This window comes from Phaseolus vulgaris, chromosome 9, assembly GCF_051622355.1.
Source record: "Phaseolus vulgaris cultivar YP4 chromosome 9, ASM5162235v1, whole genome shotgun sequence".
In the NCBI taxonomy this organism is placed as follows: Eukaryota; Viridiplantae; Streptophyta; class Magnoliopsida; order Fabales; family Fabaceae; genus Phaseolus; species Phaseolus vulgaris.
Window position 1 is genome coordinate 5,400,935 of NC_143506.1, and position 13,765 is coordinate 5,414,699.

The 13,765-nt window shown below is 36.0% G+C and overlaps 2 protein-coding genes and 1 long non-coding RNA gene across 3 annotated transcripts; all 3 read right to left on the reverse strand.

Moving 5' to 3' along the window:
* Positions 1–1,031: 1,031 nt before the first annotated feature.
* LOC137820750 (uncharacterized) lies at positions 1,032–2,429 on the reverse strand. The gene has a single exon (XM_068624988.2). The coding sequence runs from the start codon at positions 2,427–2,429 to the stop codon at positions 1,032–1,034; it is 1,398 nt and encodes a 465-aa protein (XP_068481089.1).
* A 974-nt stretch (positions 2,430–3,403) lies between these two features.
* On the reverse strand, positions 3,404–4,358 carry LOC137821518 (uncharacterized). Its single transcript, XR_011082823.2, has 3 exons — positions 4,020–4,358; positions 3,701–3,766; positions 3,404–3,609 (listed from the first exon to the last, which is right to left on the reverse strand). It is a non-coding gene; the product is annotated as an uncharacterized LOC137821518 (long non-coding RNA).
* Positions 4,359–12,608: 8,250 nt separating this feature from the next.
* Positions 12,609–13,169, reverse strand: LOC137820755 (uncharacterized). The gene has a single exon (XM_068624996.1). It carries the CDS (start codon positions 13,167–13,169, stop codon positions 12,609–12,611), a length of 561 nt encoding a protein of 186 aa, XP_068481097.1.
* Positions 13,170–13,765: the final 596 nt, after the last annotated feature.

Sequence of the window (13,765 nt, forward strand, 5' to 3'; positions counted from 1 at the left end):
AAAACGTGATCCATTAATCGCTGGTATGTGGCTCCGACATTTTTGAGGCCGAACGACATGACCTCATAGAAAAAATTGTCGGAATCTGTTCTGAATGGTGTCTTCTCCCGGTCGCGATGGTACATTTGTATTTGATTATACCCTAAGTAAGCATCAAGGAAGCTTGAGATTTGGTGTCCGGCCACGCCGTCGACCAGTCGGTCGATAGTAGGTAGAGGATATGAGTCCTTCGGGCATGCCTTGTTAAGGTCTGTATAGTCTACACACATTCTCCATTTACCATTCGCCTTCTTGACCATTACAACATTGGCCAACCACGTTGTGTAATGGGCCTTCTGAATGAAACCAACTTGTACTAGTTTATCAGTTTCCTCTCGTGCGGCCTTACGCCGCTCTTCACCTAATTTTCTTTTCTTTTGGGCGATCGGCCTAGCTTCTTTGTAGACAGATAATCGGTGGGTGATAACATTTGATTTTACCCCTGGCATATCTGCAACGGTCCAAGCAAAAAGTTCAGCATTTTTGGTTAATGTCTTACCAATTGCTTCTCGATCGTCCGGCTTGAGGGACGTTCCCATGTGCGTTTTGCGGTCTTTGTCACGGAGGAATATGGGTTGAAGATCTTCCCCTGGTTCCATCCGAGGATCATCCAGCTGGGGGTATAGGTCGACCAGAGCAACCAAGTGCCTTCTAGATCCTCTTCCTTTAGAACGTCTTTCCGACGATTGACCTCTCCGTTATGGGGATCGGTCGGTCGATGTGGTATAAAGCCTTCGGATTGGCTCTAGTTTCAGGCTAGCTACATAGCATTCTCGCGCTATCTTCTTATCTACATGCACTATGGCTATATTCCCATTGACCGAGGGGAATTTCATGGCTAAGTAAGAGGTTGAAACAATGGCTTTTAACCTGTTGATGGATGGACGACCGAGCAAGATATTGTAGGATGTATTAGCATTGACTAGCAGGTATCGTATGTTAATAGTCTTGCTGAGGTAGTCATCGTCGAATGTAGTGAATAGGTCAATGAATCATCTTGTATCTACCCTTTCTCCTGAAAACCCAACTATATGTTCGTTGTAAGGCTGTATCTCTGCCTCCGAAATCTGCATTTTCTTCAATGTTTCCCAATAAAGGATGTCAACCGAGCTACCTTGGTCCACCAGGACCTTAGCGATTGCGAACTTGTCTATCTCCACTGTTATGACCATGGGGTCGTCCTGAGCGGGATCAATTGCTGTGAAATCAGCATCAGTAAATGTGATCGGCGGTACGTGCGGTCGGCGATGTGTGAAGGCCGAATGGACGAATTGGATCGCTATTAAGTGCTTCTTCCTTGTCGAATTGGAACATCCTCCACCTGCAATGTAACTAACCTCTTGAGGAGGTACGCCGAGTGACATTGGTCCGACGATTGTATTGATAACTTCACGAATTTTCTGCTTAGTTCGACTTCTACGTTCGGGACTTTCACTTTTGGGTCTCGTCCGTCTGACTGGACTTTCACTTCGTTTCCTTATGTTAGAGCGACGATGATCGTCGCGGGTTCGGTTGTCTCTTCGTCCCGAACGTTCTCGGGAATCAGGATCGCGCTGGGGCGATCTGGGTGTGGTTATTGTTGTCTTCACAAACTTGCGAAGATGACCGGCCTGGACAAGTTCTTCTATTTTATCTTTTAATGCTTGGCAACCTTCGGTCGTATGACCGTAGTTGCGATGGTACTGACAGCGTTTACCCGTATCGGCATTGGGAGGAGTCTGTGACTGTTTCAATGCTGGGATCAGTTCAGTTTGCTGTGCTTCATCCAAAATCTTTCTCCTGGGTACGACCAACGGTGTATAATTGTGGAAGCGGGGACCCCTATTGGGGCGATATCGGTCTCGGTCGGTCGGTACTATTGGAGGACAAACTCCCTTGTTTTTGTCTGTGTTCTCGACATGCGTTTTTCGATGATAATCGACATGCTCTTCAATTTGCATGAATTTTGTCGCTCTTGTTCTCAATTCGTCCATACTATATGGTGGCCGCTTGATAAGGCTTTCTGTGAAACTTCCTGGCAGCATGACCGAAGCCAAGTGATGCATAGCTATATCTGGATTCAAATTGTGTATGCCCATACAAACTTTACTAAACCTGTCCATAAAAGCTCTTAGGGATTCTCCTCTTTCTTGTCTAACGTTAAGAAGGGACATGGAGGACGTCCGATGAGGTCTACTTGTGGCATACTGAGTAGTAAACTTTAATTCCAAAGCATCAAAGCTGGCAATGGAATTAGGGGGAAGGTCAGAAAACCATCCGAGAGACCCTTCCTTGAGAGATGTAGGAAAGACTTTGCACCACACCGTCCGATCAATCGTGTAGAGGGTCATCTGTGTTTTGAAGATATTCAGGTGCTCATCCGGATCCGTGGAACCATCATAGAGGTTCATGGTTAAACCTCTCCATTTGTTAGTAAGAGGTGTGGCTATGATACCATCCGTAAACGGATGGCCCCTTGGGTTTGCTACTCTGTTTGTGATTACCTGCTTCACACTTTGGTGGGTTTGTTGGACGAGTGATGTGTGAGGCACTGTCTGGGCTATTGCTCTTGTCCCAGATTGATGTGGCGGTGGTGTGGGTGCACGTGAATGTCCTTCACGTTCAGACAATTAGAGTCTTTCCATTAATCTTTTGTTTTGCTCCTTTAACTGAGCCATTTCTTCAACGTGCAGTTGGCGTTCGTCTTCCTGTCTTTTCTTCTCCTCCTCCTGACGCAACTGGTCAGTAACTGCTTTCTGAAGCAACTCCTGCATCTGGGCTTGGAGAGTTTGGAGCATCATCCTATGTTCTTTCGCTGCGTTGTCATTGTTGGTATTGTTTGCTGTTGAAACCATCTTCACTTGTTGGAATCCTTAGGCCTGGGAAAAGTGATTACTCGGTCCCACGGTGGGCGCCAATTGTACCTGTATGGATGTTAGGGGCTGAGTAATATTGATCCACGTCGATACGCAATGGGTTCCGTGTATTTAGCTGTCCAATTCTTAAAATCTTTCTTCCTTCTCGCGTGCTTCGGCCGGTCGGCGGAGTACCTGCGATTGCACTCCGACGCTCAAGTCAGTACTAGTGTTTTGTTAGATTTCTCTGATAGTATGAAAAACATATATTTTCCCCCTTTCAGAAGTTCCTTTAGTAGGTTGACTTGGGTCTTGGCTGTGTGAGGCAAGTAACCGATTGCTAGAGACATGTTTAGTGGTCTCTGGGTCGTGCCTGGTGGCTTCCTAATATCAAGGGAGTACTATATAAAATGTGTTTGACTCATTCAATGGATTTATTTATTTATTTAAGTTATTTAATGTGCATGTCACAGTGCCCGACCGGTACAATGAAGAAAAGGAATTTTGCTCTACATTATATATTAACTTATCTAACCATGACAAATGATTAAGGCTTTCACTCATCATGGTTATATAGGGCACGGTTAAAACTTTTAGAAATTTAAATGTTTACCACATAAATAGCAGGACAGGGAACATGCTAGAAGGAGAAAGAAAGATTACATTCAAAGCATTAGTTGCTTTGTCCATTCATTAAATCAAGCTTTGTTTGTCAGCACTCCAAATGTCCTCTCACCTGGATTTATTTACATTCAAGGATTTCAGTGACAAATAATGACAAGAGCAAAGGTATAAACAAGTCATTATTCTACAGAAAAATTATATACCTGTGGGATCCACCTCCTTTGAAAGCTTAATAGTATTAGAAGTTGCTATGTCTTGGTTGAATTAGGCTGTCAAAGAATCAAGTATAGCAACAGTTAAAGTCCATATGTATCTTAACACCATCACCACTTGCTGACTAATATATAAATAAACATTTCAACAAGGTAATCAATTACCCATATCACCATAGAAACAGAGAAAGGAGAGGTAAAAGTACAAAACAAAAGAGTGCACTAAATGAAATAATAATGCAGCATCCAATCAAGTTATTCAATAGGAAGAGTGAGAAGAAATTAAGCAAACACAGAAAATTTCTTTTACCTTCTCAACAACGTAAGATCGAACCATATTTTCAATGTCTTCGACAATATCCTGGTGATCCATCTACATCACGACTGAGAACTTCCATACCTCTTTAATTGTGAATGATCATCTACAATATTATTAAGAGGAAACTTAGTTTCAGATCACAAATTCGCATTTCATCTAACAGATTTTGTTTAAAACTCTTGGATCACTGGAAGATGTTTCATTCGTCGTATACTTCTCGACTCCACCCTCCACACTCCTCAGCTTCCTCTAACTCTTCCCACATTCACCAAATTCACCAAAACCTACCCGAATACTTTTTTAACCCAAATCACACACCCGCCAGGCCCACCAACGATACAACAACGCCCAATTCAACAATGTGTATTTTCTTTTTGTATAGTCCAGAGCATCACCTATTTAATTTATATTACTTTATATCAATGTTTTCCAAACATTTAATATTTTAAGATTATATAAAAAATCAATATTCCCTAAATTTTTAAACATCTTCTCCCCTCTTTTATCTCACTTCCACCTCAACTATACCGTAAATAATAAATCAATTGTAAAAATATGTACAAATTCTTATGAAAAATAAAGAATATTATATATATATATATATATAACATTTTAGTAAGCATGGGTTAAATCAAGTTAACTCCACGGACATTAATAAAAAAAAATTATTGTTTACATTATTAATTATTTTAGATATTTTATATCAGGGTATGCCTTATATAGAAACAAAAGAATGGTGTAGAAAGTAAATATATCTAATTTTTTAAATTGATGTTCTATATTTCACACTTGATTCAAATAAGCATGAAAACAACTTTCTACATTCAATATTAGTTGTTGACCAGATATAGAATTTTTTTTTCTTCAATAATAATAATAATATTTTTTATTTACCTTTAATCCTACTTATACAATTAAAAAATTATATATAATTAAACAGGGTAACAAATGAAATAAGTGCTAAAATTGTAAAACAAAATAGGTAAAATAAGAGCTTAATATATATATATATATATATAATATGACATTTTTCTAAAGTTCTAAGTTTCTTCAATCTACTTTGTGACATCGTTTCCTTTAATTTTTGTACACAATAAAATAAATAATAATAGTTTTTTTTTCTGTAAAAAATTATGATGCTTTTAAGGTGAGACAATACCAATCTTTTTCGTTGTGTTTTATATAAATCAAATTATTTTAGAGCATATTCTCTTTTATTTGAAAAAAAAACAACATGGAGCCAATATATTAACTTAAAATTGTTCAAAATTCTAACTTTTTTACAATTACTAAAACTATAATTACAATATACAACCTAATTACCTGAAAGTGATAATGGATCACACAATGACAACAACTTGTAGTTCATGGCATAAGATCTTATCGGATTAGCGGAAGGATTGAAGATGGACGAGGAAGAATAAAAATAGACAAAGAAAAAGATGAACAAAGAATAATGAAAATAGACAAAGAAGAATAAAGGAGAAGGAGTTCATAAAAAGGTGAAGAAATTAAAAAGAGTGATTCATTAGTGTCCTAGAATTATAACAGTCATAATATTTATATTAATTAAAATCAATATGGTTTATGTGATAGTTAACATATGAGAGATAAGGCCATGTTGTTGAGGGGGAACTAAAGATGAAGTAGGTTATAAATGATAACAAAGAACGTTATCAAATAAATGACAACCTTAATTAAGTGTTGCTGGAATTATAGAAATTCACAGGGTTTAAATGAATTAAAAAAAGGGGTAAATATTATATATTAAATAGAATCTGATTAAAATTGAGAAAAACCTTTAGATTTAGACAACAGGAATTGTATTATTGTATAAGAATTTGAACATCTCTAAAATACTTCATTTTAATTTATTTTATTCTTTGCTGACAAAGAAAATAGTATCTAATGTAATAAAAATTTATAATTAAACACATGTTTAGTCTTGTGTTTGCTAAAAGAAAAAGTAACATTAATACATCAATGTGCAATTAACCTCATGTCTTTGCTAAAAAAAAAATAACATTAATACATTAATGTGCAATTAACCTTGAATGGGACATTTTATCCTTTATTTTATTTTTTTCTTTGTAAATTTTAAATGATTAATATTATTTTTAAGAGTTGATGGTTAAAGACATGAAAAGACACATGGGAAGAGTAACTTCCTCCAACATGTCACTTTCAAACCTATGTGATAGTTGCAACTACTTTCATATATCACTTTCAAGTGCATGTGAAAGTTGTAACTATTTCACATAGGGTTCCACTATGGGTCATACGACATAAGTTTTGAAATTTATGTCAAATCCTATGTGGTTCGACATAAAACTTTTTGTTTTATTTTCAAATTTGTCAACACACTTTTTTTTATGTTATGACTAAGGATGTCTGACATAAAAACTATGACGTAAATTACCCATTTCAACCAATGATAAGAATATTGTTGTATTCATTTAACAATCTTGAAAAATGTTTATACTTCATATACCTTGAAAAACGTTGATTCTCTTTATAGTGAATGAACCTTATGATAATTTAGATCACACCTTACAAACCTTGTTTGTTTAGTCGAAAGTCATTATATTCCAAAGAATACTCAGTTTTAACCACGAGTGGTTGTTGTAAAAAAATACTCTTGGTTTTTAATCAAGAGTGGTTGAGTTCCAATAAATAATCAAGTTATTAGTTAGGAGTGACTAAGTTCCAAATAATACTTAGGTTATTTTTAGTTAATAATAATTGAGTTCTAAATAATACTCGTGTTGTAACTTGCAGCGATAGTTTGCATAATGAAATTCAATCATTTGATTAGGAACTAAACATAGTTTGCACTATCAAACTAACTAGTATAAAATTTCCAACATAAATTTTTCTTTCCTTTATATAATGTTCATTACATATTATCACATTGCACTAACGAAAGAATGAGAGTTTAACAAACTAAGTTTTTCAACAAAATTTGATAGATCATATGCCATATAAAATTATTGTTTGAATATGCAACATACGACGATACATTGTGAAAAAATTAAATTTAAAATACACAATTCAACCCTCCCTTCTTGTGTATTTGATTAGTTTTCATAGCCAAACATCGAGGTTGGCATCATCAATATTGGGTTTGGGTGATTAACAAATCCTTCATCATCTTCCAAGGTCATCTACTCCTCATTTGGATATCCTTGACTATTACTAAGTCACCTTCACAACTGAATTTCATCAAATTTTCCTTAATCTAAAAGGTATTTGATGTAGAAGAATCACCTACCTAAGATCCTTGTTGAAGCTTACCTCATGTTGACCAAGACAAAACCTTTTGAACTTGTCAAGATTTTAGTTAGCCTTTTCTAGAGCCAACAACTCCTTATGATGAGCCAATTTCATTCAATTTTGCTTTGCTCTAAATCGTTTAACTTGACTTTGTTGTCCTTTTATTTATCTTCTGATTGCAGGAATCCAATCTTTCATAAGGACATCTCAGTAAACAACTCAATGTTCTTTGTTTAGAGGTCTTTTATTGAAGTGTCCGTATATAAAAAAGTTAGCCTCCAAGCTCCATGAACCGAACAATTCTTTCTTCATATTTTTTAGTTTAGTCAAGGTTCCACCTCACACCAACTTAGAACCCATTGAATGGTTGAGTATTAGCACTTGAGTTTGTATCCTGGCACAACCACATCATAGTTGGCAATATATCGGTACTCAATGTATAAGAGTGCCAATATATTCACTTACAAATTATAGGCATATCACGTCTTTATTGTGCTTTAGGGTGTACCTGCATGTGTGTCTCAGTGGTAAGTCTTGAAATCACACCCTCCTTACTGCACTGCCATTGTTATTTGGTCTTAGTTAAGTTGTGGTCAGTATGTAGTTGGTTATATTAGTTTACAAGTATAAATTTTGAAATTCATGTTTTTTTAGGATAATGGAGGGACATGCAAGTGAAGTTGATGATTTAGTTATGGAGCATAAGGTCTAATGGAACAAAATCATAATTTGTTCACTACACATCATGATTTTTATTTTTCATGACTTTTTATTTCCATTTCATATGTAGGTGTTTAGGCATTATTGTAGGACAAGTTTTTTGGGTGTAGTGAATAAGAGTTTAACTCATGAACATAAGAGTTTAATTCAATCAACTCAATTTGCATGGCTAACGTTGTTGGGTGACAAGGTAAAACTGAGTCAAACACTACTTAGGGAGTTGTGTTCTAGGTGGGTGGAGAGGAGACAAAGTTTTGTCATAAGGTTTGAAGTTGTGTCATTGTCCTTGTTAGATGTTTGTTTAGGTTTGGGGTTGATAGGTGTGGGAGAAAAATAGACATGCACAAAATAGTAGACGAAACTCATACTATGACTTTATTTGAAACTAATAATGTAATTGTGAAGATGATTTTTGATGAAATTATAAAGTTTGACAATGATGGTTGCGTTGAGGACTTATGTAGCTTGTACATATTGTTAAGGCTTTCAAAGTTTTTACTACCAAATAGAATGGGTATTGTTCATTCTGGGTTGTTTAGCGTTTTGGAAGATTTAAGGAAACTAAATAGGTTTAATTGGGGGATTGTAGTTTATGAGTACTTGGTAGATAGTTTGTGTTCAACTTCTATGTCTATTAGGAACGAATCAAGTCAATCACATATCCACATTGCTGGATGTGTGTACTTATTACAGGTACTTTGAAATGTTTATGGTTATATAATTTAGTTGATATGTGTAATATAATTCATATTTTATTGACCATGATTGAAATTTATAATATTCATGGTATATAGATATGGACATTGCAGCATTTGTTCTCATACAAGACAAAAGTGCATCCCACAACAATTAAATTTCCTAAAAGTTTGAATTGGATGGACTTTAGACTCATGACCATGAAATTGCATATGCTTTGAAAAACAATTTGGTAAGGCATTCATTTCAATTAAAATATGTAGTCAAATATTGTTGTTGTTAATGTAGTATGCATTGATTTACTTTTGTCATTGTTATTTGCATAACCAGGTAATTATTCATTTGTATGTGTCTCAGGAAGTGTGTAATGAAAGAAATTGTGTGCCTTACCTTGTCTTTGCCTTTTCAATCAAATCATGGTACTTTAAAACAATTAATGTTAATGTGATGCACTGATATGTCCAGATCCTCCAGCAAGAAAGTAACCCATTGAACTTCACAACAAGTTGCAGCTAACGCACAGTATTCTGCCTCAAAGGAAGACCTTGATACGGTGTTCTGTTTCTTGGTTTTCCATGATATTAGAGATTCTCCAAGGAAAATACAGAAACCAGTGATTGATCGACGCGTCAAGATGCAAGATGCCCAATCAGAGTCACTGAACGCTTTGATTTGGATATCTGTGTCTTTTGGGTCAAAAATGCCTTGAGCAGGGGAGGATTTGATATACCGGAGAATTCCCTGTGCAGCTTGATGGTGTTGTTTTGTGGGTGCTTGAACAAATTGACTTAGGCATTTAACAATAAAACTGATGTCAGGTCTTGTGTTCACCAAGTAAAGCAAGCGGCCAATGATCCTTCGATATGCGGAGACATCATGCACAACAACTTGTTCAAACAACTTTTCATTTTTCTTGACCATAGGTGTAGAAACTGGTTTCGCACCAGCCATCCCTGCATCAGCTAGTATTTCAAGAGCATATTTCCTCTGGCAGACGTGGATCCCTTTCTTTGTTTTAGCAATCTCTAAACCTAAAGAAAAATGTAATTGCCCAAGGTCTTTGATGGCAAAAACTGCATTCAAAGAACTCTTAACAGCTTGTATCTCTTTCATGTTATTCCCAATAATTAGTATATCATCAACATATATGAGAAGTGCTGTAAAAGTGTTCTCAGTTTTTCTAATGAACAAAGAGTTGACAGCTTTTGAATGAGTGAAATTAATTGAGTAAAGAAAGGTAGTAAGTTTATCATACCATTGCTTGCTTCAAACCATATAAGGATTTAGTCAAGCGACAAACCTGGTTTTCTTTTTTAGTGGTGATCCCGGGAGGAATGTCCATGCAGACTTCCTCTTGTAAATCCCCATGCAGAAAAGCGTTATCCACGTCTAGCTATTCAAGGTGTCAGTCCATAATGGAAGCAACTGCAAGGATGCATCGCAAAGTGGTGAGTCTCGCGACTGGTGAATAGGTCTCCATGTAGTCTATTCCTTCCCATTGTGTATATCCCTTCGCAACAAGACGTGCCTTGTACCTCTCAATCTTCCCATAACTCTTCTCTTTATTTTGTATACCCATTTACATCCAATGGGAGTTTTGTTTGGAGGAAGATCTGTGATTTCCCAGGTTCTGTTGAATTCGAGCGCTTTTATTTTAGATTCCATAGCCTTCAACGACTTAGGGTGTCCCTTTGCTTCTTCAAAATTTCGAGGCTCGATTTGTGATGAAAGGGACAAAGTGTATTTTAGCTATTTACAAGATAGTTTATTGTATGAAATGACAAAATCAAGAGGATAATGTACCTTTGAGTTTAGATTCTTATTGCATGGTGCAACCATCATTTGGTGATGATAATCTTCCAGATAAGTGGGTGGTCTCCTAATCCGTGTGGAACGCCTCAGATCATCATGAATAACATTGTTCTCGTTTTGTCTCTGTTCTTCTCGTTCGAAATGGCTCTCTTCGGGTTGTTTAAGACCATCATTCAAATACATCATAAAATCGTCTCCTTCTCGAGTAATGGGCTGACTGGGTTGACTATTCCTATTTTTCAGATCACATAAACTAGTTTCATAGAAAACAACATTTCTAGATACATAAATCTCTCTAGAGTGTATGTCAATGACAATATAACCTTTCACTCCTTGTTTGTAACCAAGGAAAATACACTTACGTGCTCTAGGATCAAGTTTGTGCCTATTTTGTTCCAAAGTGGAGGCAAAACACAAGCAACCAAAATTTTTAATATAAGCTAAAACAGGCCTGCATTTGTACAAGAGTTCATAGGGACTTCTATTCTGAATTATAGGTGATGGTAGACGGTTTATCAAATAAACAGAGTGTAAAACAGAAAAAGACCAGTATGCATTAGGTAGATTTGATTGAAACATTATGCACCGAGTGACGTTAAGAATGTGTTGGTGTTTTCTTTCCACAATAGAATTTTGTTGTGGAGTTTCATTGCAAGAACTTTGATGTATGATACCATTTTTATCATAAAAATCATTCCAGCAGAATTCTTTGCCATTATCCGTTCTAATGGTTTTAATACTCTTATCAAATTGGTTCTTAATGTGAATAACAAAATGCTGTAAAAGATTTCAAGTTTCACTCTTATTTTTCATAAGATGAACCCAAATATGTCTACTAAAATCATCCACAATGGTTAAGAAGTACCTGTGACCCTGAATAGAAGGAACACCAAGAGGACCCCATATGTCAATGTGAATAAGATCAAAAACAAATTTACTAAAACTTTTACTAAGCTGAAAAGGTAATTTGTGTTGCTTTGCAAGATGACAGGGAGAACAGATATTATCATGATTGAAATGTATATCATTGTGTGTTTTGGCTAAGTGTTCTAAGACCTTATTCGAAGCATGGCCCATCCTACAATGCTAAATGTCAAGTTTTTCAGCAGTTTTAAAAACAACTTCATTATGTACAGAGTTAACAAGACTATCCTTCCTATCTGCATACATGTGATAAAGCCCATCCTTGATTTCAGCTTGACCAATCGTCTTCAAGGTAAGCTTTTCCTGTATCTGACAAACATCATGTGTGAAAACAAATTGACACTTCAAGGATTTTGTTAGTCTTTGCACAAATATAATATTTAGCATGAATTCAGGTATGTACAAAACGTTATGCAGTATAATATCTTTGGTTAGGAAAACAATTCCAGCAAAAAAAGCAGTGACCCTTTGATTGTTGGGAAGCTTAACCATTACTGGTTTTATTTTGTAGTAATTTGTGTAACCAGAAATGGAGCAGGCCACATGGTCTGTGGCTCCAGTATCAAGAATCCAACAATTCATAACTTTTCTACCTGTGTTGTTGTCAGTTGTTGGGAAGTCTTCTATGGTGTTGTTAACAACCTTTTCTGTTCCTTTTGAATTCTGTATCATGTCCAAAAGATGTTGAAGTTGCTCTGGATTGATAGCTTTAAAATTTTTCTCATTGACAGCGTCATTGAATATGTGTTTTTCTCTCTCGTTCTCATGATCTCTATCTTCTTCAGTAGTGCCTGCATTGTAGTTGACTCTATGCTTCATCCATGGTGGGTATCCGTGCTTCGAGTAGCACTCATCTGCGGTGTGATTCATTTTGTGACAAAAGGAACATTGTTTTCCATATCCTTTTCCCCTTCCTCTGCCGTAGTTGCGTCAGCCTTGTCCATAGTTATTGGTTTTAGTGATTTTTTAATGTTGTTGATCGGTACTGTTTGCTAGAATCTTTGTATCCATTCCTATACTTTCACTCAAGTGTCTTTCTTGTTGCAGAACCAAAGAGAAAACATTGTTAATACCTGGCAGAGGTTCTGTTAGCAAGATCTGTGTTTTGACAGCATTGTAAGCTTCTCCCAAACCCTTCAAGAAACTCATAATGCGCTATGAATCCCTGTATCCTACCATGATTTTCATCATATTGCAGCTATATTTTGTTTTACAAGAGCAGCTCAGTAATGGCCTTAAAGAATCCGATTCTTCCCACAAGATTTTGGAGTCAGTATAATACTCTGTTATGCTTCTTTCTCCCTGCTTAATAGAATTTATTTCTTGCAAAAGATTAGATAAACGGAAATGGTTCCTTTTTGAGAACCTTTCTTTGAGATCTTCCCATAGTTCCTTCGCATTATCAATGTAAACGATGCTTTGTGCAATTTGTGTTGAGATGCTGCAAGTGATCCATGATATAACCATAACGTTGCATCTCTCCCTTGCTTCGTATTGGTTCTCACCGTGCGATGGCTCAGGAATATCCCCGTTGACGAACTTGAATTTATTTTTCAAAAGCAGAGCGCGTTTCATCGCCCTACTCCATAAGTGGTAATTTGAACCATCTAACAGCGGAGTTACAAGGACCATACCTGGATTTTCCCCAGGGTGTAGATAATACGCACTGGTTGGGTTTTGTTGATCATTTTGCTGTGAAGGTTTTTCTTCAACCATGAGTTGCAGAAACAGCGAGGATAACGAAAACAGAGGAAAGGAAGAACAGTAATGGCAGCGGAGCAGAGCAGGTTTAAACCACCTTGAATTTCTGCATAATGTGCAAAGGAAGATAGGAGGTGATAGCCACCGCTTGGAATCAGAGAGATGAAGGAAGAAGATAAGGGGAGATGAAATTGTTTTTGGAAAAAGGAAAAATAGTTATCTTGTCTTATTACGTTTTGTTATGTACAATATATATGAAATACAAAATACAATAGGTTGGGCTTCAGCCCAAGAAACAGAATTAGAAAGGCCCAAAACTCAATAATATAAGTATTCAAATTCAATTGTATTAAGTATGAATGATTGATTTACATAAGACATTTAAAAAACATCTATCATGTATGTAATATGATGCAAATCTATATGAAAAAAAAGCAATCAAACTTAAAAAAAAAGGTGCAGGTGTATAACTTTCTTTTATTTTCCATATCTTTTAATTTTCGGAAGATGACTATACAAAAATTTTGTATTAAATTTTTTAATTGAGTCGCTTAATTTTAAAATCAACAATAATTTGATTTCTTTTCTAAAATTCTCTGATAACATTGCGA